The sequence below is a fragment of the Bison bison genome, unplaced genomic scaffold (genome assembly GCF_000754665.1).
Source record: "Bison bison bison isolate TAMUID 2011002044 unplaced genomic scaffold, Bison_UMD1.0 scf7180017864108, whole genome shotgun sequence".
Taxonomy (NCBI): Eukaryota; Metazoa; Chordata; class Mammalia; order Artiodactyla; family Bovidae; genus Bison; species Bison bison.
This window is the reverse complement of record NW_011494680.1, coordinates 2,206,061-2,232,856: the sequence shown is the minus strand read 5'-3', so window position 1 is coordinate 2,232,856 and position 26,796 is coordinate 2,206,061. Positions and strand designations below refer to the sequence as shown.

Sequence of the window (26,796 nt, the reverse complement as noted above, 5' to 3'; positions counted from 1 at the left end):
ACCTGATGTGAAGAGTTGACTCATTGGAAAAGACTCTGATGCTGGGAGGGATTGGGAGCAGGAGGAGAAGGGGACGACAGAGGATGAGATGGCTAGATGGCATCACTGACTTGATGGACGTGAGTCTGAGTGAACTCCGGGAGTTGGTGATAGACAGGGAGGCCTGGCGTGCTGCGATTCATGGGGTCGCAAAGAGTCGGACACGACTGAGCGACTGATCTGATCTGAACTGAACTGAACTGTAGCAACTTAGCAGGCAAGAACACACTGCATCTACTCAGTTCATTGCCTGGGACACCTCAGACCCAATAGAGGACTGACCCTTCTCTCAAACCGAAGGACTCGGTTTCATCAAGACTGAGCTAATCCCATGCAGAATTAGAGAGGACAACCAATTCTATGGGCTAATTGTTGGGATGAAGGTTGAGTGGAAGAGGAGTTGAGATTGGACAATAAAATTCACCCAGCCTACCCAAATAAATTCACTAAGTACTCTGAATTTCCTAAATGGTATTGTTCCTGCTGGTTAAAAAATTATCTTTGAACTTCCTTAAAACATATAAACCTTGTCTCTGAGAACACAGCTCATCAGCACTGATAATTTAGCCATAAGAGTTTGAAACCCTGCTGCACTTCAGAATCACCTGGGGAACTTAAAAAACTACTGTGCCTTGGCCCCACTCTGACCAATGAAATCAGGCTGTCTGGGATGGGATCTGGCCACAGTGTGTGAAAGAGTTTTAGAAGGCTCTTCAACAAGAACCCGATGTACAACCAAAGTTGATCATCATTGCTCTGAACAAATAGGATATGATCAGGAGAATAGTAATGGGCAGATCATAGGGAGAGGGGAAGAAACATTTCAGAGTCTTGACAAGGCAGGACGTCATGTGAATTTATATTTTCACAGTCTTCTGTCAAAACCCACATTATAGCTATTTCTGTGTTTGCTGGCTTGCCTTTAATAAATCTATGCACATCTTAGAAGTAAGATGAGTATACAGAGAGCATTTACCCAAGAAGGTATTTCCAACAGTCAGCTAGAAACTTACTCAAGGCTCTATGATAACCTCAAAATGGTGATGAAGCTTGGTTTTGTTTTGTTTTTTAAGATAGACCTGATTACCTGCAAATCCATTCTTTTGATAAAGGAATTTTATTAAACATTAATATATTAAATGTAATATATTTTTCAAATATATATTTTAAAATATTTTCAAGAGTTATCATATATAGAAACTCACAAATCAAAAAAATTTTTTTTCTACACTGGATGTTATGATTGTGTTTGGAGGGTGAGGTGCAGAGGTGACCTGAGTCCTCTTAGATGGGAAGGAGAGCGGGAGGGGCCTGGACTGGTCACACCCATTGATGCAATTAACTTAGTGTTTGGCCTCTTGGCCTGAGCTTCTTCTATTCTGCACTGAAGGTAGAAAAGATGATTCTAGAAGAGGAATCTGGTGACACGAATGGAAAACCACATAGAGACCATGGTTGTGAGCCATTTCCTAATCCCAGCTCCCCTGAGCTGTGGACATGACCGTAAAGTAGTTATTTGTAGAACTTTTAACAGTGCAGCCTGAGGGTTCAAGGAGGTCACACACACAGCACCCCCATGAGAAAAGCAAAGTGAACTTTATCACCACTTCCTGCAGAAGAGGAGCCTAGAGCTCAAAGTCCCATGGCCGGCCCCAGAGACATAGTCAGAAAGTGACATAGATGAGACCCAAACTCCAGTAGCCCAGCTCCTCTTTCTGTGTGCTGGGCTGGCTGCCTCCCTGCCTGCGTGAGCCCTGGGGTCTACGTGGAGCGACATCACCTGGAACAGATGAGCAGAAGCGTGTAAAACACACACACTGTTTAATGCTCTCGTTGTTTGGACTCAGATATCGGAGCCATGGTAGCTTTCACCCTGAGGAGACCAGGTGGGTACAGACATTTCTGTGTGTCTCTTGACTTATCTTTGGGTGGCCCTGGTGGGAGATTCAATAGACCCTAAGCCAGAGGCCCTCATCCTTTTTTAGAAGTGTATGTGGTGGGGTTCCCGTGATGGAAACCTTGGCACACTGGAGGTGGGTGGGTGATGGTAGCTGCCTTGAAGACTTACCAGGCAATTCTTCCTGAGTTACTGGCTGATCCCAATATATTGACTGGAAACCACTGGCATCCTCTTTTTTTAAAATGTAATTTTATTTGTGTTATAAATATATCTCTTAACTTGAAGTATACTTGCTTTACAATGTTGTGTTAGTTTCCGCTCTACAACATGCATCAACTGTATGTATACATATTTCCCCTTCCTCTTGAGTCTCCCTCCCTGAATCCTACCCCTCGAGGCCCCTGACAACCTCTTGTTTGTAAAAATAGGTAATAATAGCATCTGTCTCATGCATAGTATATTTCGAGGATCCAAAGAACTAATGTGTATAACCTGGTATTTCATGGAACATGGTGAGTGTCAAAGTACGTTTAAAAAATTTTAAACTCAGGGGAATATTGTAGCATGTTTTCTTGTCATCAAGAAAATAATAATAATCTATAGCACGTTTAGGGCTTCCCTGATAGCTCAGTTGGTAAAGAATCCGCCTGCAATGCAGGAGACCCTGGTTCGATTCCTGGATCGGGAAGATCCACTGGAGAAGGGATAGGCTATGCACTTCCTTATTCTCGGGCTTCCCTTGTGGCTAAGCTGCCTGCAATGTGGCTAAGAATCTGCCTGCAATGCTGGAGACCTGGGTTCAATCCCTGGATTGGGATGATCCCTTGGAAAACGGAAAGGCTACCCACTCCAATATTCTGGCCTGGAGAATTCCATGGACTCTATAGTCCATGGGGTCGCAGAATTGGACATGACTGAGCACCTTTCACTTCATTTCATGGCACATTTTGCATTGTCTAAGCATTGTGTCCTTTTTAAACATCACCCTGTGGTTAGATAAGAAATATTGTGCTATATGTGAATGAAACGAGCTCATCTGAGTTAAGCATCCAGGCCCAGATTCTGGAGCTAACAGGTGGGGTCAAGCTGGGTCCTGAGCTGGGTTCTGTGTCTCCAATTTACCCTCTGCTGCCTGATTTGCCAGTGACTTGATCTTTCTGGGTTGGTGAGCTGTGTCCTCTCTCTACTGTGGATGTCATGTGGCTGAGGAGGAGAAATCAACTTTCATCAAGAAGCCTTTTCACACTGGGCATCATGCTGGGAGTATCCTTGAGGACTGACTCAGGGTTCCAGGCAAACAACCTTGTGTGTTTGTGAAACAAACATCAGCCCCCTTCCAGAGAGCAGAGTGGATTGTCAATTCCTTGGGCATTACTAGAAGGGTTCTGGCTTCCTCTGCACGGGGTCTGAGCTGTGATCTTCTCAAAACTGATTCTTTCCCCAAATCAATTAAAAATCTCTGAGGGTGGTTCCAGATGTTGGCATATTTCAAACCTCCTAGGGGTGTCTAATAGACAGCAGAGTTAAGAGCTCTTGGTTTTAAGGGGTAGGGGTGCCTGTCTCAGGCAGATTCTTTACCACTGAGCCATCAGGAAAGCCCTAAATTGGATATTATAATTAAATGGATTGCATGGATTTTTCAGTTTTCTGATGCATCTAAAAGGTATTCAAGGAATTCTCTGGTGGTCCAGTGGTTAGGGCTCATGACTCTCATTGCCAAGGGTCTGCATTCAATCCCTGGTCAAGCAAATAAAATCCAGCAAGCTGCGTGGTGCAGCCAAAAACCAAAGTGGGGTTGGGGGGTGTTTATACTATACTGTAGTGTGCAAAAGCATTATGTCTTGAAGAATGTATGTACCTTAATTTAAAAATACTTTATTGCTAAAAATAATAGTTTATTGCTGAAAAAAGATGCTGAGCATTCAGTGAGTGGTAATCTTTTTTTTCTGGTGGAGAGTCTTGTCTCGATGTTGATGGCTGCTGACTGCTCTGTCAGGTTGGCGGTTGCTCAAGGTTGGGGAGACTGTGGCAATTTCTTTAATATAAGACAACAGTGAAGTCTGCCACATGGATTGCCTCTTCTAAGAGGCACCTTAGACACCTCTCCCTCCTCCCGTGCCCGCGACAGCAGCCTAAGGCGTGCCCCGATGCCTCAGTTCCCAGCTGCCCCATGGGAGAGTTCAGAATGCTAAGGCCATCTGTGATGAACACTTCTGCTCCCTAAAGGTGTATTCAGTCTCCCTCTGGTAGGTACTCTTATGTATTGGTAGCAACTTCCTGTTACTGAATGGAAATAGCTCAGTCTTCTCAAGTTATCTGAGAGCTCGCTGGCCAGGTTCCCAGGAACATTGCTTCTGCCTCCGTGAAATGATCACAGGCAGTGAGCCCTTGGGGACCACAGTGGCAATTCAGGGTTTGGAAGGCACTGGCCGTGGTACCTCTGTTGGGTAACTCTTCTTTGAAAACAGGAAAGGAAAAACTATTATTGGACATTTTCTTCAAGACTTTCAGGAAAGAGGGATTTCCCTGGTGTTGCTAAGATTCCTGGGAGACATAAACGGGTATTCTTGTCACAGCTGATGGCAAATCAAAGTGGGAAAAATACTACCTCCCAAAAGGGTATGTTTTAATACTCTCTATATCCTGGACACTGTCCTAGGTATTTTGCTTACTTGCTCCTTTTTATTCTTAGAACAATCCTGTGAAGAATGTACCTTGTTATTTATCTCCATTGTACCCTGGGGGAAACTGGCTCCAAGAATTGCCGTGACTTGTCCAATCCACCCATATCTGGGTGGTTCTGGAGCCTATTATTTCCATTTTACTGTATTTCAGGGTCTCGAAGGCTTACCGTCCCCACCCCCAGGTCCCTTAGGCCAGTCCCCCCTCACTGAATTTCAGTGTTTGCCCTCTCTACAGCACCCTTTACTAGTGGCTCTCAGGTATCTGCTTGCACACATCCAGGAACAGGGAGCTCACTCCCACCCAGTGCAGTTCATTCACTGTTCAGACAGCACCAACAAGGAAGGCTCCTTAATTCCTCATCTGGATCAAAGCAGGATGTAAAAGAATAAATAAGCAAATAAGTGAATGGAGGGGACATCTGTCTCCTAGTTGCTTCTTCTCATTGGTCTTAACTTTATCATTTCAAATCATGAGAATAACTAACATTTATTGAGCAACTAGTATGTTCCAGGTACTGGGCTAAATGCTTTACGTTTGTTATCTCATTTACACATGAGGACTCAGGAGTATAGAGAGGTTAAGTGACCTGTTCAAGGAGGCAGAGATGGGTTTAGAACCCAGGGAGTCTGGCTGTGGAGGCCCTAAAGTTAGCTACTGCAGTTCACCCCCTCGTGAGTCCTAAATATGTCAGCGAAAGGGAAAGCTTCCTTGGTTCCTTCACTGTCCTTGCGTTGCTCCAGGACTGCAGGATGCTCCCTGAAAGGGTCTGAGCTTTGCTGCTCTCTCCTCCCTTCTGTCCCTGTTCCTCTTCTTCCCTCTTCTATGGGCCGCCCCATCAGGCTGCCCGACGCAAGGCCAGGACTTTTTCTGACTTGCCACCCTTCCATGCAGCTCCAGAGAGGGGTTCTCTCAGGAGGCCAGCGATGCTCCTGATATCAGCCGTAGATAGCAGACTGGGCCCTTTCCTGGGCTGAGAAAAGTGTAAGTGTTAGTCACTTAGTCGTGTCTGACTCTTTGTGACCCCATGGACTGTAGCAGCCTGTCAGACTCCTCTCTCTATGGAATTCTTAGGCAAGGATACTGGAGTGGGTAGCCATTCACTTCTCCAGGGGATCTTCCTGACCCAGGGATTGAACCCGAGTCTCCCTCATTGCAGGAAGATTCTTTACTGGCTGAGCCACCAGGGAAGCCCTGAGTTGAGAAGGAGGCCCCCAAATGGATTCCTGCTCTTGGCTAATAATAATGATGATAGTGGCTGACATTTGGGGCATATACCATATGTCAGCTGAGCTGTGTACTTGTGCCGTGACCTCAATAAATCCCAGGGCTGCTCGCCCTTGGAGATGGTCTGAGAGCTTGGCTGTGGAAAGGGTGATTTATTCTGCTCAGGGGAATCAGCAGGCTCAGGCTTCTCAGTGGTTAGAGTCTGGGCTGTGAAATCAAGCAGACCCGGCTCCAGGGGTAGCTCTGATACTTAGGGGCTGTGTGACCTTGGAAACATTATCTACTCTCTCTGAGCCTTGGTTGTTCATCTGTAAGATGGGTAGGAGAGGGTTGCTGTGTTGATTAAATGATATCATTTGTTTTGAGTGCCTGGCATAGGTGAGAAAAGAGAAATGGAGGTAAAAACAGCTAGTGCTATCTTTTAACTATGGTTCTGGGTGGATCTCATGATTTCTGTTCAGGTGGTATTTCGTGGTTTCTGCAAAAGCAGACCTATCTGGAGAATGTGTTGGGTCATCCTGACACTTGTGGGTTTTATTTTTTTGGTTGTGCTGCCCAGCTTGTTGGATCTTAGTTCCCCAACCAAGGATTGGACCTGGGCCCCAGTAGTGACAGTGCTGAGTCTTAACCACTGAACCACTGGGAATTCCCTTGACACTTGTCTTTTGATGCCCTTCCAGTGTGGATGAGGAGGATGGTCAGCTTCCAGAAAAACTCAGAGTGTGTGTGTGTGTGTGTGTGTTTATTTTCTCTTAATGTGTCTGAATGAGCCAAAGTTGCTATTATTGTATTTTTTAGTTTTTCTTCTTCTTTTTTTTTCCCCCCAGAAAAGGGATGTTTGGGCTAAAGCTGAAGAAGAAGAAGAATAAAGCAGAGAAGGGGTTAATCCTAGCCAACAAAGGTGCCCAAGGTGAGGCTTTTGGGATTTGGGGAGGGACTACTACCCTGGGGCCTGCGGGTCTCCAGAGTTGACTGACCCCTACTTGGCTGAGAAGGGAGTTCACTCTCCATGGGAGTGAGGTGGGAACTGTGTCTGGGTCTTCAAACCCTGCCAACCCCAAGTGTGCACCCATGGCGATCCCCACCGGTGCTGGGTCATCTGGTCGCTGAGCCAGGTGGGTGGGTGGACACCTGCTGGGCCATGAAAGGCCCCCACAAGGAGGCAGTGACAGAAGAGCTCAGGCTCCCGGCTCTGTTCTGATTTGCTCTGTGCCCCAGGATAAACCACTCAGCACCTCCAAGTCCCAGCTTCTCCCTTTGATAAGTGTTTGGAGTGTGGGCTCAGCTGACCATGAGGGGCATGGGGAAAGCAAGTGAGATGATGAAAATCAGTGGGAGGGCAGCAGCTGCTCTGGGGGAGGCTTTCCATCCAAGGACTCATTTAACCCCTCCATCATCCTGCCAGAAGGCGCAGTCATCCCAGTTTCACAAATGAGGTCACAGAGATGCAGTGAGAGGACTTGAAGTGTGGAAAAGACCAGCTGCAGGATTGCAGGGCTCAGTGGAAAAACCAAAATGCAAAGCCATTGTCAAGAACTCATTAAGAATAGCTGGATGGTGACTGCAGAGCACTAAGCCAAGGACAGCGAAATCCTTCTAATCACAGGGCTCAGCGGGCTGCACAGACCCTTGAAGCCGGCCTTGAGGGGGGCGGGGGGTGGGGCGGCACAGAGCCAGGAAGCAACGGCATTGGGATACAAATCCAGACTCTCAGATATTCTACACTTAGAATGGGCTACTTCCTTTTCCAAAAGCAGAAAATCCCAAGTTACAAGGTGACCCGTGGTGGTGGAGGCCAGGCCCCAATCAGGGAGACAGTCAAGTGTATTAAATCAAAGAGGATCAACTGCTTCCAGTGGACAGGTCTAGGGTGATGCCTGGAGACTTTTGCTGGGTGGCCCTGACAACAGCCAGTCCAAAGCCAGCTTTCTGGACCGTTTCTAAACCCAAATGGGTCTGTTTTATTTTCACCCTCCTTGTCTCCTTGGAGGGATCCACCATTTACCCTTCACTGCTGTGTCCTGTAGGTGTCCTGTAGCCTTATCTCTGCCCTTCCCAACCCCAACTCCACTCCTCACTCCCATGTAAAACCCAATCTTACTAAAGAAAAATATGGGAATTCATCATACTGAAGTGCTAATAATAATAATGATTAAGTCATCCTTGGATGGGACAGGAGAGGCATCACATTTTAATTGAAGACAAGGTTTAAAGCTCAAGAGAAGTACTTGCCTATTGGGTGAAATAGAAGGTATCAGGGAGTGGGTAGAAAAGACTCTAGGGTCCTTCTTGATATCCTTGAAATTACAATCCTAAGTAGGACCCTGCAGTAGTCCTGGAGGTACAAGGTTGAAAAACAAATAGTTCCTTTCTTCAAGGACCTTATGAAAAATAATATCTCTGACACATCGAATAAGCCCCTTCTGCTTTTGATTTGACATACATTATTCATGACTCTGAAATGTAGGTTCTTTTGCCCCTGTTTTAGAAGAGGTTCAGAGAGGGTAAGTGCTTGCTCAAGGTTACACAACCAATAGATGGAGAAACTGGCTTCTGAGGCTGGGTTCGTCTTACACCAGAGCCCAGGCTTTCCTACCCCCCGGGTCAGCCTCCAGTGAGGAGCCCTCACTGACTGTGCAGCAGGGAAAGAATAAGCTGGTGGAGATTTAGGGCAGCTGACCACAGGCATTTCAGAGGACCTGGCTCCCATGGCTCATTCTAATTAGAGTCTTCAACCCACAAAGCAAACAGGGCAAAGAGGAATCAGGCCTCTCCTGGAAAGTAAATAGTGTCCATCCCGCTGACCAGGGCCTCACCCTGCAGATTGACAAAACAGAGTCTACGGAACTGAGTACAAGTTGGTCTTTCTTTCTTGGCATGACTGGGGAAGTTAGGGCTTCTCTGGGTGAAACGTTTAGAGATTCTCAGTCTGTGGCTCTTACGTCTGTGTATTTTGAGACCTAATGGCTATGCCTTAATTTTGTAAAATACCAGTTACCTGGGCTTCCCAGGTGGCTCAGTGGTAAAGAACCTGCCTGCCAATGGAGGAGACATAAGAGATGTGGATCTGATCCCCGGGTCAGAAGATCCCCTGGAAGAGGAAATGACTACCCTCTCCAGTACTCTTGCCTGCGAAATCCCATGGAGAGAGGAGCCTGGAAGGCTGCAATCCATGGGGTCTCAAAGAGCTGGGACACAACTGAGCTTGTAACATAAGCACGTACCCATTAATTAGTTACCCAATGAGTAGTTGTTGGGTACCTTCCACGATCATCATTCATTTAACAAATATTAATGGCATGTCTTCTAAGTGTTGGGTGTTGTGCCAGATTCTGGGTATACGATGGTGACACGGGATAGGTTAGAGGGAGGACAGTCCTGTGGGGGACTCTTCCGTTTGTCCCTCCAGATCTATTCTCCACCCTTGTTCGTCTGTTCTCTGTCCTAGGAGGCTGAGCCCCCTGGATGCACCATCCAGGTTGTTTTCCCAGTGGTGCACCCCAGCACGAGGTCTGGGAGAGGGAGGTCAGGACGTGTCCCCAACTGGATGATGGTCGACCCCCTTCTAGGGAAGTCCATGGGACCCGACCTCCTCTCTCCTCAGGTCCTAGTAACTATTCTCTCTCCTCATCTGGAGGGTCTCCGAGTGGCATCAGCTTGGCCACCATGAGCTCCAGATAACTCTACAACCCTTTGCGGTTTTTCTACACCCACACCTTTGTAAAAAGTCCTCAGAACATCCTGTCCTGGTTGGGCCATCTGTTATCCATGGGGGCCCTGAGGAGAAAACTGTATTACAAGTGGAGAAAAGTGCTGGAAAGAAAACAGACCGTGTGCTTAAGGGGAGTCTATTGGAGGATTTCTTTTAGTGTGGTTCGAGAGGGGCTCCATCGGCGGGGGAAATACTTAAGTTACAACATCGAGGATGAGTGGGAGCCCGCCAGGGCAGTGAGAGCAACTCAGGTGGAGCAGCCTGTGAAGAAAAACTCCAAGCAGGAGGTGGCTTGTTAGAAGGGATGGGAGTGAGTAACTAGAAAGCAATGAGGGCAGGAGCAGAGGAGCAGGTGGGCCAGGAGGAGATGGCAGTCAGGTAGGTAGGGAATTAGAGTCAATGGCACCCAACTCCAGTACTCTTGCCTGGAAAATCCCATGGGCGGAGGAGCCTGGTAGGCTGCAGTCCATGGGGTCGCGAAGAGTCGGACACAACTGAGAGACTTCCCTTTCATTTTTCACTTTCACGCATTGGAGAAAGAAATGGCAACCCACTCCAGTGTTCTTGCCTGGAGAATCCCAGGGACATGGGAGCCTGGTGGGCTGCCGTCTGTGGGGTCACACAGAGTCGGACACGACTGAAGCGACTTAGCAGCAGCAGCAGCAGCGGACTTCAGACATATTCTAAGTGCAATTTTTCAAAAGAGGGGTTTTCAAAAGAGAAACATAATCTTTTTTTTTTTTTTAAAAGAAGGTTACAGTGGATGCTGCTTGGTTACTTGATTGGTAGGACACAGTATTTCAGTGACTGAATGAATGAGTGAGTGAATGAATGAATGAGGGAGTGAATGAATGGATGACTGAGTGAGTGAATGAGTGAGTGAATGAATGTTGGCTATGGATGAAGCTTCAGCTGACTGCCTTCCCACCTCCAGGTCAGTCTCACCCTCCTGCATATAAACCCCTACAGAGAGGGGTCCATGTTTTGCTAATTTCTCCATCTTGCACATCTAACATAGCCCAGATTCCGGCATGTGTAAGGTTCCTAAGAATGTTCACTGGAAACCTGACTCTGTAACAGTTGCTCCTCATTCCTGAGGCCCTGTGGTCAAGACGGGGAGCAATAAAGTTTATCTTCACACTTCATGTCGCACAGTTGGGTACTGGCATTACTCTAGGGTCTCTGCAGGCTGGACTTTTGTTTCCCAAGTGACAGAAGAGTCAGAGCAGATGAGCTCAGTCATCCTTTCTGTAACTACTGGACACCTATGAGGTCTGTGTCCATGAGCCCCTGTGGCAGCATGGGCTGCGTTATTCTGTCTTCTGACTCGGTTCTGTTTTGTTGGTTCACTAATTCAAATCAGAGAATCAATATATATCAAAGCTGGAAGGGATTTAGAAGCTTACCAGTTTCCCAGAGAGCCCAGGGTTCTAAGAAATGGCTTCAGGGGTTGCTGAAGAGGGTGATGGTGAGGCTGGAAGAAGGTCACTGCCCTACATTCCACCTCATGACACACAGAACAGCTTGGTGTCAACAGACTTGTGTTGTATATTGAGGTTCTGTACAAAATTACATATATGAAAATGGACTGAGATCTGATCTCTTTGGGGAACATTATTCAAGCTATTGCACCTTGTTACTCAAAACTAGCCCTCAGACAGCAGGAATGACCTCACCAGGGACCTTGCTTTTAGAAATGCAGAGTCTTGGGCCCTACCCTGAACCTACTGAGTCAGAATCTGCATTTTAACAGCTTCACAGGTAATTTTTATGCACATGACATTTTGCTAATGAGACGCAGAGGTAATAAGTTAGTTGTCTAAAGTCTAAATGTGGCAAGGTTGTGACTTGAAAGCGCATCTTTAAATTCATAAGCCATCACCCCACAACACCAGCATACAAATCTACCCTTTTTTTGGAAACAGAAGATGCATAGCATGTGTCTGGCCTTTCTGCCACTAAAATGTTAAGGTCCATGAGGTCAAGGACTGTCTTCTGGTCTCCTTGTGTGTTTGTGGTGACTGGCATAGCGCTGGACAGAGTCGAGGCTCAGATCGCCACTGTGTGGCGTATTTAACAGACTGTTCTCTTTGTTTGCTTCTCTAGATGATCAAGCTGAAGCAGAAACACCACAGGAGGGACCTTCTCACCAGGAAGGCCTGGGAGGAGATTTGATTTCCGACAATACTTCCATCACTCCTGTCCCCTCATCTCCTCCAAAGAGAAGGTACAGTGTTGCACAGGCAAGCAGCCTACTCCTACTGAGCACCTCCCTTGTGCCAGGTACCCTGCAGGCTCTGGGAGAATAACACCAGTCCCTGTGTACAAGGAGCTGAAGGTCGGAGGCAGGAAGCCAGCGTGCTGTGTCCCCTTCACTTTCTCTATGGCAGTGCTGGCCAGGGCCCCGGCTCTACCAGCTTCTAGTTTTCAATCTTCATGTCCCTCATTGTTCAGGAATGACAACAGCCGCAGGAGACAGAATCAGGAGCTGTCCCTCACCTGTTCTGTAAGTCATCGAGATGCTAGATGTCTTAGCTTTGTGTTTGTCCCAAATGAGAAAGTGGTTCTTTTACTACCCAACAAAAAGTCAGAACAAACTGACCTTCTGCATGCAATCTGCTCTTTCAGTTAGCTATCGGTGTGTAACAAATAATCCCAAGGCTTAATGTAAGAATTCATTATTGCTCATGAGTCTACAGGTTAGTTGGTTAGTCTTTACTGGTTCCGGATTGTCACAAGTACATCACTCATGTTTTTCTCATCGTTTCGCAGCTCTGTTGATTTTAGTTTGAGGGTTGGTCCGTTGTTCGCTGGCCTAGGATTTCTTTATCTGGGGCTATGGGGCTTTTCTCACTATAGTATTGCATTCTCTAGCAAGCTAGGCTTTTTTTTTTTTTTTTTGCGACACAGTTTGTGGGATATTAATTCCCTGACCAGGTACTGAACCCACACCCCCTGCAGGGAAAGTGGGGAGTCCTAACCACTGGACCACCAGGGAATTCCTCCCAAACTTTTTCCAGTGGGGCTAATGCCAGAGTTCTGAAAGAAAGAGTGGAAGTGTACACAAGATCTCTTGAACCTAGGCTTGAAATTGGCAAAAGTCACTTCTGCTGCATTCTGTTGGCCAGTGCAAGTCACAAGTCCAACCCATGTCACAGCAAGAGCAGACTACAGTTTTCAGAGTAAACAGTCTGGATATGGGGAAGCCAATAATTGGGGCTAGATGCCCTTTGATTTGTGTCCATTTCTTATTTATGATAATTCCTCATGCCATCCTTTCCTTTTCCACTCAGGATTATTACTATCAGTAGAGCAAATTAGTGCTTCCCTGGGTGGCAGGAAGATCCTGAGTTGTTATTACTGGACTGTGACAGGATGCACAGTATATGTGTGTAAGGGTCGGGTAGGGGGGCAGAGAGAGATGGAAATCAGAAAAGGTGATAGCTCAGAGATTGACTCTTAACAGAAGGCATGACATTTGTATGCTCATACTCACTGTAATATCTCCTTCCCCCCTACACTGCACCTTGACACCTACCCCCATCAAACTCCAGAATCAGGATTTCAATTATTTTTAATATCCTTTAATGGATCCTTTGACATTTATTTTACTAGGATAATAGTACTGCATTGGTGGAGAAAGGCAGGTGAAAGAGAAGTAACTAGCCTTTTCCTTTCTCCTTGATCAGTGGATTTTCCATCAATTAAAATTCTACCCATCCACCAGTGGTCAATTCAAACTTGACCTCTGTAGTGACATCTTTATTGCTTAGTTTGGCTCTCACGAATATTTCTCTTCTCTGAAATTCTGTTACACTCTTTCCCTATGACACATTTTGTACTTAATAGTTCTCTTTATATATTCTGGTCCTCTCTCCCTTGGATAGATTGCTAGCTCTGCAAGGACCAAGATGATGACTTCTTCATGTTTTCTCCCTGAGACTAATACAGAGTTTTCACATAGTAAATGCTCGGTACAGGTTTGCCATTTTATTAAAGAACAGATACCCTTTAATATCTATCTTTTCCTACATGCAATATTTCTTTTAATCCATAGAGCAACCCTATGCAGTAGAAATTATTTCTATTTTTAGATGAAGAAATTAAGGTTAATGTCACAAAACTGGGGAAAACAGATATTCTAATTCAGATCAGTCTGACTCCAAAGCCTTGAGATTCTTTCTAGGTTATTCTCTACTAGAGTCAGTTACAATCAGCAGAAATAGAATGAAATCAGATGCAGTGTTGCTAGAAGGCAAGAGAATAAAATTCTATAGAAACTCGAGCTGTATTTTTCCCCACCCATTGTGCTTCTGTGACAACAGGGATTCCTCATATCTTTCTATTATTATCCAATCTCTAAATGCCCAGGTATTGCACATCTGTTTTCAATTACTCATGACAGTCCAGACAAATGAAGTCCCCTGAAAGTGAAATCTCACTAAGATGGCTGGCTGTTCCTTCCAATTTTCTTTCTTTTTTATTTTTTTTTAACCGCTTGTTTTTTTTTTTTTTCTCCTAAAAGCAATCATGAAACCCAGAATTGCTATATAGGTGAGAAATGGCAAAGTGGTCATCTGGCTAGGACCAGACAGCAGAGAAAGAAGATTCTTATTTAGACTCAGGTCTGCCACTGATTTGCTGGGGCATCTCAGGTTCTCGTTCTGTAAAATAAGAAATAAATGCTACTGATAATCATACTCACAATAAGAGTTGACATTTAATCTTGCCATATGCTAATTTAAATCTTTATATATGTTACATCTTTTAATTGTATACACTCCATGTATATGGGTTATTATTAGCTCCATTTTTTAAGACGGGAAAACTGAGTCCTAGAGAGGTTAAGTTACGTGTCCATTTACATTTATCTACTCCAGAGATGGGGAGAGGATATCTAGTATAAATAAAAGCACTTAGAAATACCTGGGAAAATATTAGCGTGGCTTATGGATTTAAGGTAGGTTCTTTTATTTATTTTTTTAGAGAATAGTTTTGAAGAAACATTTATGTGTGTTTTTTTGCAGTATAATTGTTTTACAACTGTGTATTAGTTTCTGCTGTGCAATGAAGTGAATTAGCCCTGTGTATGCATATGTCCTTCCCTTTGGGCCCCCCTCCCCCACCCCTCTAGGTCACCGCGGAGCACGGCCCGGAGCGCCCTGTGCTATGCAGCAGCTCCCACTAGCTCTTGCGCACATGGTACCTATGTCAGTGCTACTCTCAGTTTGTCCCACCCTCCCTACCCCATCCCTGTGAGAGTGAAGGTGAAGTCGCTCAGTCCTGTCTGACTCTTTGCGACCCTATGGACTGTAGCCCACCAGGTTCCTCCATCCATGGGATTCTCCAGGCAAGAATACTGGAGTGGGTTGCCATTTCCTTCTCCAGGGAATCTTCCCAACCCAGGTATCGAACTCAGGTCTCCTGCGTTGCAGGCAAACTCTTTACCATCTGAGCCACCAGGTAACTCTAAAGAAAGTGAAGTTGCTCAGTCAATTCGTCCATTCTCTACATCTGTATCTCTATTCCTGCCCTGCAAATAGGTTCATTTTTCTAGATTCCACAGGTAGGTTTTTACTTAATGAAACTTATGTGTTAAACTTTTTTCAATAGATCAAAACTGTTGACTAAGATCCACGATGGGGAGGTCAGATCCCAAAATTACCAAGTAAGTGATGAGTCCTTCCTACCCAGCCTCTGCCAGCTCTTCTTTTTTTAAAAAATAGTTTTATTTATTCATTTATTGTTGGCTGTGCTAGGTCTTCGCTGCTGTACAGGCTTTTCTCTAGTTGTGGTGAGCGGGGGCTACTCTCTAGGCGAGGTGCAGGAGCCTTTCACTGTAGTGACTTCTCTTACTGCGGAGCATGGGCTCTAGGGTGTAAGGGCTTCAGTACTTGCGTCCCACGGGCTTCAGTAGTTGTGGCTCTCAGGCTCTAGAGCACAGGCTCAGTAGTTGCGGTGCATGGGCTTAGTTGCTCCTCGGTAGGAATCTCCCCAGACCAGGGATCGATCGAACGTGTGTCTCCTGCATCGGCAGGCGGATTCTTTACCACTGAGTCACCAGGGAAGCCCTCCCCCAGCTCGTCCTGTGTGACTGAGCAGCCAGGCCGAGTGTGTGCACGCTGCTTTGTGTTATAGATCGCCATAACCATCACGGAGGCCCGCCAGCTGGTGGGTGAGAACATAGATCCGGTTGTGATCATCGAGGTCGGGGATGAGAAGAAGCAAAGCACAGTGAAGGAAGGAACCAACAGCCCATTTTACAACGAAGTAAGTCATGGGGGTCACCAGCTTCCCCTCCACCAACATGCTCTTCACCACATGGCAGCATTCTTAAGCCAAACAGAAAATCTGTGCTCCTCCTGACTGCTTCCCATCCCTCATCTGAGCCCGAGGCAAACTCCCTGAGCCTCCTTACCAACAGAACTTAACAGACAATGGGCAGTCCGAGGCAAGGAATTCCTCCTGATTTTAAATTCATTGCTGTTTTCAATAGACCCATTTTCTTATTACTTAAAAAATATCATTAGAGTATAACTGACTTACAATATTATATTAGTCTTAGATAGTCTTAGTTGTCTTACAACTTAGTAATGAAGTTTTTTAATGTATTATGAAATGATCACCGTGGTAAATCTGGTTACCATCTGCCACCACACAAAGTTATTATAATACTCTTGACTATATTTTCTGTGCTCTAATTTACATCTCCATGGCTTATTTACTTTATAACTGGTAGTTCACACCTCTTGCTCCCTTTCACTCATCCCCTCAACACCCCTCCCCTCTAGCAACCATCAGTTTGTTCTCTGTATCCAGGAGTTTAGTTAAGTTAGCTGATTTGTTTTCTTTTTTAGATTCCACATGTAAGTGAAATCATCTGGTATTTATCTTTCTCTGTCTGATTTATTTTGCTCAGAATGTTACCCTCCAGCTCTGTCCATGCTGTGGCAAATGGCAGTATTTCATTGTTGTTTTTTTATGGTTGAGAAATATTCCATTGTGTATATATATCACATCTTCTTTATACATACATCTGTTGATGGACAAAGTTTCTTCCATATCTTGGCTATTATAAATAGTACTGAACACAGGGAGGCATATATCCTTTCGAATTTGTGTTTTATTCAGATAAACACTCAGAAGTAGAATTGCTGGATCGTATAGTAGTTCTGTTTTTAATTTTTTGAGGAACCTTCATACTGTTTTTCATATTGGTTGTACCAATTTCTTATAAACTCATCTTCATCCATCATAAGTTCTGAGTATATATTCAATAAATGTGTTGGCTAGTAAGAAGATAAACATTCATTTGCAGAGCAGAAACACTGAAAATTTAATTATTAATTTTGACATAGTCATACTGATTTGGAAAGTAAAGCAGTGGTATTTTTCTAAGCAGCATAAAAATTGTAAAGGAAAACATCAAAGAGAGACATAGATCTTCTAAGTTTATACACACTAATTTCTCATTTCTAAATAAAAAGATTACACAGTTTTTAAAAACTGTCAAAGATGCAAAAAGTATAAAATGATTTATGAGAAAATATATACAGTATATGTGTTTCCCCTGATCTTTGATCTCTAAGTCCTCCTCCCTGGAGGCAGACTTTCTCACCAGGCTTTTGTGTATCTTTCCAGAAATATTCCAGGTGTGCATAAGAATGTGAACAAATATTGTAGCCAAATGGTAGTGTTCTACACAGACTGTCCTGGACCTTGGGCTTTTCACAAAATGATGTATCCTGGAGATTAGTCTGTATCAAGACATCTAGTTCAACCTTATTTTCCCTTCTTTGCTGTAGAGTTTTCCATTGCATGTACTTATTATAATTTACTAAACCAGTCAGTCTCTCATTGATAGATATTAAAATTTTTTTCAGCCTTTGGATACTACTTATAATGATATTTAAATGGCATAATTGGGGTGAAGAGTGTATGTATTTAAATTTTGATACCACCACATTGCCCTCCAAAGAGGTAATGATTTACATTCCAACTATGTGCAAGAGTGCTTGTTCCTCCCAGACACTTCAACACCATGAATTGTCAAAAAGTGCAGTCAACTCTTAATTAATGTTTTAATGAGAGTGGAAATTGAAAAGGAAGTCGGGGGAGTATGCATAATAAAATCAACAGAAAATTCCCAAATCCCATTTGAGCTGTTAACTAAAACTATTAGAGTGGCAATGTCTCCTTCCTGTTCTACTCCCCGCCTCCAGAACCTTTGAGCTGTTAACTCCTTTCCTCTTTATCACTCCTGCCTTAGAGCCTTTTACCATGAGTTAAAGTGGCAGTGTTCTCCTTCCTGTTCTTCTCCCCACCTCCATAACATCTTTCAGCGTGAATGCGATATGAAATAACGTGTGTGGAAGTGCTTTAAAACTGCAAAACTCTACAGACTTGTTAATGAGAATAAGTATTTGCTTTATGCAAACAAGTCTTGCATCTAAGTGACATTCCATTGGGCTAAACGTAATCATTGGGAAATCAAGTGAAAACAAAAGCTGAATTAAAAATCTTTGTTACAGACTTGGACTCTAATTTTCAAGCCTGAAGTTCATCAGATGTTGAAGGAATCAGTTAGTAGAGGCTGGGGAATCTTTCCCAGCTTGAAAAATGTGTGTGGCTTCAGAGGTCCAGGGACCCTCTGTGAGACAGTTGAGTCTGAAACATGTGAAACTCAGTGGAAGGCAATACATTTTAGAACTAATTTACTGGTCCAAAGGAACCCACAGCAGCTCATATACCAGAGAATGAAGAACTTCACGCAAATGAGTTTTGCACAGAAAAGATTTTCTGAACACCAAAACTCTTGAAAAGTTTGAACATATATATGAAAAATTTCCTGAAATGTTATACATAGCTTCCTGTTCTCTTAACCAGGAGACACTGAACATAATATAACCTTAATGTAGCTTTTCATTGATACTGCAGGACTGCCATTTTGAAGGTCTCTTATTCTAGTGTTTGATGACATCTTTGGTTTTCCTTCCATGTTTTGGCTTTTCTGTTCTGCCTTTAAAAGCAAGCTGTTGGTGACCCCTTCTCCCTTTCCCACTGCTGTCCTGTTCAGCTCTAATGTCTTGGTGTCATTCCTCCATCTTGCAGCTCAAATACCAAACAATCCAAGAAACAACTTCCTAGTTTTGACTCGGCTTCCACCTTCAGTCCTTAAAACACACAGGCTGTAACAAAGCACTACTCCAGCTTTCTGCATGAGGAGCATCCTACCTCACTTCGGGAACTTGACAAAATTCCGATGGTGAAACATCTAGCACTTGAATTCCTTTTATGATAACTTTAGGGGAACTTAACTTTGGTCCCTGGCTCAGCAATAACTAGCTGTATGACTCCAGGCGTGTCTTTTAAATTTTCTCACCTTCAATCTTTATATGTAGAATATGGAAACTACTCTATATATTTTCTTCAACTCTAAAATTCAATCACTTTTTTCAAATTAGAAATCTTCCTTCCCCATAATTTCTTTTTATTATTTTCCTGGTCAGTCTTGGGAATTTCACAAGGATGTTTGAAGCTGAAAAATCCCAAGAAAATGAAATTTTAATCAAGTTTACTCTAAATTAAAACCACAATGAGATATATTTTCAGTCATCATTATATATAAGCAATAAAAATGAATATATAAGAAAACCGACAATTCAGGGGTTAGCAAGGGAATGGAGAAATGGCTATTTGCATATGCTGCCAGTGGGAATGTAAAATGTTTTAGCACCTTTGGAAAAAAATTATGCTAGCTACTAAAAATTTACATGCACACAAGCTATGATCCAATAATTCCAATTCTCATGTCCATTTTAGAGGAAAGCTTACGTATGTATTGTGAAAAGATGTAATTGGCGTTTTTTTTTTTTCTATTTGAAAAAAAAGAAAACATTAAACAAGTTTCAGTGAAAACAAATTAAACAAGTCAATTAATTGATGATAGAGTTATGCCATTGGGAACCTTGCAGCAATTCATTAGAACAATGCAGAATTAGAAGTATTGAAGAACAGAGTTCTTACATGAAAGTTCTTACATGCAGAATGAACTTTGTTTTACAGTACTTTGTCTTCGACTTCATTGGGCCCCAATTGCATCTTTTTGACAAGATCATCAAAATCTCAGTAAGTATATCATTGGTGGGGATGGTGATGGAGGTGGGAGAGATTCTAGGCTTTGGGAAGTCTTGAAGACTTCCTTGCCTATCTTCTTCACCCACTCAATCTATATTATATTATATTATATTATATTATATTATACATAAGTTCTGCATTAAGGTTTAGGTAATAGTGGAATCTTGCTTGGGGGTTCTTAAAGAATGTGACTCTTGAAGAATGAGAAGTCACCAGGTGCCAAACATTCTTTACATGTGAATTTCAGGCATGCTGACAGGTGATGAGAAGATATTTCGGGACCTGGGACATTGCCCAGATGTTGTCTCATTGCATCACTCAGACAACCACCTGTTTGTGGGATCAGCTTTATTGCAGGCTCTGAGGGGACTGTGTAGAGTTCAGAGGAACAGTTAATAGTTAGGTTTTATGCAGCATCATAGACAAGGGTCATGACTCTCTGTGGGGCAAGTGGATTTTTAGCAGAGGATCAAAGCTGGTATTGCCTATCTCTGTTTCTCTAACTTGGAAGAAGAAGGTAGAAAACTGTCCTTGAATCAAGGATCTCATAGAATTTTATTGTTAGAAGGAAGCTCAGAGGCCACGTAGTTCAACTTCCAGCCAGTACAAGAATACTTCTCCACCACTTCCATGACATATGACATGGGGTTCTTGGGTACTACTTGATTATATCCAGTGATGGGGAGGTCAGTACTTCTAGAGAGGCCCATTCCATTGCTGGAAAGTTCTGTTATAAAAATTATCCTTATAGTAAGCTGAAATCTCTCTTCCTGCAGCTTGAGAACTGCAAAGGTATCCTTACCTGCTTTTAGATGGCAGTATTTTCAAGAGTGGAAGGCACCTGAGTTACTATCAACCTTCATCCACACCCTCAGTTTTCTCTTTTCTGGGTTAAAGGTTAAACTAGTCCTGATTCTTCAGGAGTTTTATGGCTTCTGGACCCAGGCCCAGCTCTGCCAGCTTCCTGTAGAACTTTTTTATCTTAATTGCATTTAGAATGAAAAATGTTCTGCTGTAAACAGCCAGCAGTCTACTGACTTATCAGACAAAATATTGAGGATGACAGCCTCTTTTGTCCTGCCTACTGTACATGTCCAAAACTTCTCAAGACAGTAGGAATGGGAAAGTTGTGAGCAAAGCATTGTGAGATTTTAGGAGAGAAAGGGAACATGTTCAGTTGTGAAGGATCAGGCAGGGCTGTTGGAAGGAGGCAACGTTTGCTCTCGGCATTTAAAGATGGGTAGAGTTGGGACTTCCCTGGTGGCCTAGTGGTTAAGAATCTACCTTGCAATACAGGGGACATGGGTTTGATGCCTGGTCAGGGAACTAAGATCCCATATGCTGTGGAGCTACTAAGTCTGAGTGCTGCAATTACTGAGCCTATGTGCCACAACTGTAGAGCCCATGTGCTACAACAGAAGATCCCTCATGGTGCAAGGAAGATCCTGCGTGCCACAGCTAAGACCCCATGACAAAGGCAAAAAAAAAAAAAAAAAGGTTGGGTAGAGTTTCTAAACGCAGAGGTAGATTTGAATATTGGGCTACTCTAGAGTTAATTTTGGCTACAAACAAACAAAAAACAAAAACCTTTTGGTGGTGAGATTTGATGGGTGTCCCTGAAAGGACATTTAGCTAAAATCCTGCTAGAGGGTGAGGTAAAGCTGTGATTCTTTGCCCACCCTTACAGCCATCCCTGAGGTTCGATAACCAAATGTCAGTGTGCCCCAGATAAGAGTGAAGGCCAGACAAGGTTCAAGGCCTAGAATCCTCTTTGATGGGTTTGTCTTGAGCCCTTTTCGCAGATTTAGCCTCAAAGAGAAATCTAATGTTGCCAGACTCACTGCTCCGTCTCTCCCAGGTCTTTCACCACAAGCTGATAGGAAGTGTACTGATCGGCTCCTTCAAAGTGGACCTGGGGACCGTGTACAACCAACCTGGTGAGAAAAATTTGCCTCCCAGTCTCTCTTGCTCTTCTTCTCTTCTTCTGACACCTAGGAGTCAATTCATTTATCCCTTTATCCACTTATCCATTCATTCAATACATAGGAGTCAATTCAGTTATCCCTTTATCCACTTATCCATTCATTCAATACATTGAGCATCAGTTAAGCAAAGTGGTATAACTGTGTGTAACTCTTGGATCTCTTCTTCCAAGTTTTCAATCTAATGATAAAGCTGTCTTATGTGTCCATAGGCTGTGTGCTTAGTCGTTCAGTCATGTCCAGCTCTTTGCGACCCCATAGACTGTTGTCTGCCAGGCTCCTCTGTCCATGGAGTGGGTTGCCATGCCCTCCTCCAGGGGATCTTCCCAATCCAGGAATACTTCTGAGCAGTTTTTAAAAATATTTTCCCAAAGTCTGTCCAATTTATTGCTGTGAGACACAAGAAGGAAATGTGGAAATTAAGAATGTGGACTCTGGGGCCAGATTTGCCTGGCTTCAAATTCTACTCTGTTCTTTCTTAGCTGTGCAACCTTTTGTTAATAACTTGACTTGTCTGTGCTACAATTTCCTTATTTGTAAACATTGGGATATGATAGCAACTCCTATAGAGTTGTTGGAGGATTAAGTAAATATATATGTAAGTGAATATATACATAAGCATATATGCACAAGCACTTCATAGAATCTAGCACAAAATAATGACTATGATAAGTCACACATGGGTTTACTGTAATTATTACTATTATCCCTGATTTTTCAGAGGTGCTAGGCAGATTGTCCAAGGTCAAGAGTTAATCAGTAACAGAACCAATAGCAAACATAAATCTTATAATCAAAGGTTCTTTCTCTTCAACAGTGATTCCAACTCACATGACCACCGAGGCCAGGCAGTGGGCATCACTGAGTGCAGTGGACTGGGTTTAACGCCGTGGGAAATGAGGGAGGCTGGGGGGATGGAGGCGGGGCACATAGCGCCATGGAAGGAATAGCATCTACTCAGCTCCTTTCCTACCTGCCACCGTGTGGCAATGTGGACTATGTACTGCCAGATCTAACAGGTGTTTTTTTTTTTAAAGATAAGCTTAAAGTCTAGATTTTGTGAGAGCCTTTGAAGTTTGGGCTCACTATGTAGGCCAAGAAAAAAGATCCATGAGTGGCACTTGTGGCCTGTGGAATTACGTGTGGCTTCTTCTGTTTTGGCTACACTGTGCAGCATAAGGGATGCTAGTTTCCCACCCAGTGGTCCCTGCAGTGCAAGCACAGAGTTTTAGCCACTGGACCCCCAGGGAAGGCCCTCAGGCATGGCTCCTACGCTGCATTCGTGTCCTTCTCTCCGGTCAAAGCTAGACTTTAGTCCAGGCATTTTCCACTTGGTTAAGGGCTTCCCAAATCCCTGTGGCAGGTTGGGGAAAAAGATGGAGAAGTGGCTGGGGAGAGAGGAGAGGAGGGGAAGGAGGAGAGAGGGGCAGCATGAGACTTGGAATTAACTGTGATGAGCGAGCCCCTCCTGGGGAGCAGAGGGTGGGGAGGTTTGTGTTGGAAGGAAGTGGGTGGAGCATCTGGGTGCATCTGTGCAGGGTATCTGAGCTGTCGGGATGTCTTGCAGGTCATCAGTTCTGTGACAAGTGGGCCCTGCTCACGGATCCTGGCGACATCAGGACTGGCACGAAGGGGTACCTGAAGTGTGACATCAGCGTGACTGGAAAAGGAGATGTCTTAAAGCCCAACCCCAAAACCTCCGATGCCGAGGAGCAAATAGAAAAGTGAGACAGGCCCATGGAGGACCGTGCAAGAGAAATGACATGTCCCATTTCCGTGTCTTTCCCCTCTCCCCTTCCTTACGGGTTCTTGAGAACTGCCAAGTTAAAGAGGCCTGTCCCCCCAGACTCTGCTCTGTCAGGGGCGCCATGAGATGTCCTACCAAAGGCACCACTATCCTCTGGGAGGGCAGCTTCTAGAACAAGAACAGCCTGTCTTCCTATACCAACCCACAATGGATAAGCTATTCCCAAGCTTATCCTATGGATCTGAACTGAGCTGATTTTTCTTTGAAGGGAGAATAATTTCAGCCACTGGCTTATGAAATGGAAAGGTTTAATGCACCTCTTTTAGGTGTTTATTCTGTAATTCTGGAACCTGAACCAGTTTATCACATTCATTCTATTCATGCCCTGCGCTGTCATTCACGCCAGGAAGAAAACTCATTTTAGTGATGCATCCTGATATTTTCTCCTGTATCAGGATGCTCCTTTCTGCCTCCAAATTGCCTCTTCCTCTTCTTTCTATTCTTTCAAGTGAAACAGTTCTTTTATGTTTCATTTTTGTCCCCCTCAAGGAACCTCTTGATCCCTCAAGGGTTTCCATCAGAGAGGCCCTGGGCCAGGTTCTACGTGAGACTCTACAAAGCCGAAGGGTTGCCCAAGGTGAACTCCAGCATCATGGCGAATGTCACCAAAGCATTTGTGGGTGACAGTAAGGACCTCGTGGATCCCTTCGTGGAGGTCTCCTTCGCTGGGCAGACGGTGAGTGTCCATTGTTGCGATCCCGGCAGACCTGGGCCGGAATTCTGCTCTTTACCCCAGGACATCGCTGGGTAAAGGACATTAAAATCAAAATCAACACATGCCTAGAGAGAGAAGGCTTGTTGCCAGAAGGCCTTGCACGTGGCAGGAAAGTAGGGGAGAGTCACCTACTTCCTCTCACCTTCACCTTCCTGGAAGATTCATAGAGAAAAACTGGCGGGGGGAACCACCATTCAGGACCCAGGCAGGCAGGCCTCCTTCCTCACCTCTGGCTCCTTCTCTGAGCTATTGGCCAGTCCTCAATTCCCAGAGAATTACCACCTCCCCTTCAATCTGCTCCACAATCTACCCAGCTTGTCCTTATCGTATGTAAGCCTGGACATCCTTGTGTCCAGCTGTTCCCTGCTCAAGAGCCATTGGAAGTGCCAGGGCCTGGGCACATGGTCAGAGCTTAATCCTGATTAGTTGGACTCGGAAGCTTCAGCCAACACACGTGTGTCTACCCAGCTCCTCCCTTTGGCAGGGTGGACCTTGGACTACTTTTGTCTTGGGTCCCATTGGCATATATAGGACATATATAACCCCCAAATAGGATATCACCTCCATTGTATGATGAGGAAACTGAGGTCTAGACTGGGGAAGGGATTTGTACCAGGTCCTAATTTTAAAAGATATTTATTTATTTGGTTGCACTGGATCGTCATTGAGGCACGTGAGATCGTTCATCTTCATTATGGCACACAGGCTCTTTCAGTTGCAGCATGTGGGATCTAGTTCCCTGACCAGGGATCGAACCCAGACTCCCTGCATCAGGAGCATGGAGTTTTAGCCACTGGACCACCAGGGAAATCCCTGGTCCTACTTTTATGACGCAAACTCAGGGTCTAATTGTATCTGCTGTCTTCCCGGAAATGCATGGAATGCCTTAATAACACAGGTGTCAGTTTCACCTCAACCCAGTGTGATGATGAGAACTTTCTGGGGGAGGACCTGTGACAACCCTCCTTTTGTCCCAGATGCCCAGCACGGTGTCTGGCACAGAGCAGGACACTGGTTATGTTCATGGGATGTAACTGATTTTCATGGGTGCCTCGTGGAAACAGGTTCATTAATTTGGCAACTTACTTTATATCTCCAGCTGGTGTGAAGAGTTTTCTTTAGTTGGTCAAAGGCCTCTTTCATTTCCTTCAGTGGTTCACATCCTCCTGGCTTTGTGTTTAGGGGCGAACCACGGTGCAGAAGAACTGTGCCGATCCCGTGTGGCATGAACAGGTGGTCTTCAAGGAAATGTTCCCTCCGTTGTGTCGGAGGGTAAAAATCCAGGTGTGGGATGAAGGCAGCATGAATGATATAGTGCTGGCAACCCACTTCATTGACTTGAAGAAGATCTCCAATGAACAGGATGGAGATAAAGGTAAGGCCTCACATGTCTGACTTCAAGGTAGGGTCTCAAAATGATTCATTTAGAGCCTCATCTTCAAAGCCAGAGGAGCAGGCGATGTATTAGGCACTTTCCATCTCTGCGTGGTCTGTGGCTTGGGTTGGTTTAGGGTAGTGGACAGAGCCAGACTCTAGGAACCATGAGGCTTGTTCCCTGGCCCAGGTCTTCCAGGAACACTGCTGTGTGTTCTTGAGGAAGTCACTCGCTTTCTCTGGGCTTTATGCTTCCTAACTGGAAAATGAAGACTTTAGATTGGATCAGAGGTTGGCAAACTGTGGTTCATGGACCACAGCTGAACTACCATGTATCTATGTATGGCTCACAAGCTTAGAATGGTTTTACTGTGTTTAAATGGTTCAAAAAATATGGTTCCCTCAACTACTGATGAGCATGAGCTGACTGCAGAGAGCCAGGGCAAGAATGGAGAGTCCCAGCTAATTCATTGAGTCAGTCCAAAGAATTTTCACCCTGGATAAAGCTCTTTATAGTAATTCCCCTACATACAAATGAGTTCCATTCCAAGTGTGTGTTCGTAAGTCCAATTTGTTGGTAAGTCCAAAAAGCTAGCCTAAGTACCTAGCTAACACAATCAACTATACAGTACTGTACTATAATAGGTTTATAATACTTTTCCTGCACATCATACATACATAAAAAACAAACACAAAAAATAAAACATTTTTAATCTTACTGTACAGTGCCTTGAAAAGTACAGTAGTACAGTACAACAGCTGGCATACAAGGGTTGGCACACATTTGCAACTTTTTGAAAGTTTGCAACTTACATGTTCATATGTAGGGGACTTACTCTATTAGCAAAATCTAAATTAATAGCTGATAATTCTCTACATATCCCAACCCACCTTCCCTTTATTTAAATCTCAAGAGAATCTTTCTCTGCACTACAAATTTATGTTAATTAATGTATGTATTTGTGGATATGTGTGTATACACATTATACTGTAAAAGGCTTGGCTTATGCAGAGAACAACTTTCACACATTTTTGTTCCCTGCACAAGAGTGTCATCATAGAAAGGCCTTAATAAATATATACCATTTAACTTTCCATGTTATGGAAATGTTTGCCCCAGGTTGCTTTATGGAGAAAGCACATTCTGCCCATCTATAGGATTTCTCAACCAGGCAAAGACGTGTTTTACCCACAACTTTTCAGAGTCACTCTGTTGGGTTT

The 26,796-nt window shown here is 44.2% G+C and overlaps 1 protein-coding gene across 1 annotated transcript in view; it reads left to right on the top strand.

Moving 5' to 3' along the window:
• FER1L6 (fer-1-like family member 6) overlaps positions 1-26,796 on the top strand; it is a 175,416-nt gene that overhangs the window by 35,531 nt on the left and 113,089 nt on the right. Inside the window, exons 2-11 of the mRNA XM_010839005.1 lie at positions 1,887-1,925; positions 6,676-6,758; positions 11,667-11,787; positions 15,174-15,228; positions 15,699-15,830; positions 19,626-19,688; positions 21,556-21,634; positions 23,247-23,403; positions 23,976-24,162; positions 25,384-25,576. Coding sequence (XP_010837307.1) covers positions 1,887-1,925; positions 6,676-6,758; positions 11,667-11,787; positions 15,174-15,228; positions 15,699-15,830; positions 19,626-19,688; positions 21,556-21,634; positions 23,247-23,403; positions 23,976-24,162; positions 25,384-25,576 — 1,109 coding nt within the window. The remainder of the gene's footprint in view (positions 1-1,886; positions 1,926-6,675; positions 6,759-11,666; positions 11,788-15,173; positions 15,229-15,698; positions 15,831-19,625; positions 19,689-21,555; positions 21,635-23,246; positions 23,404-23,975; positions 24,163-25,383; positions 25,577-26,796) is intronic.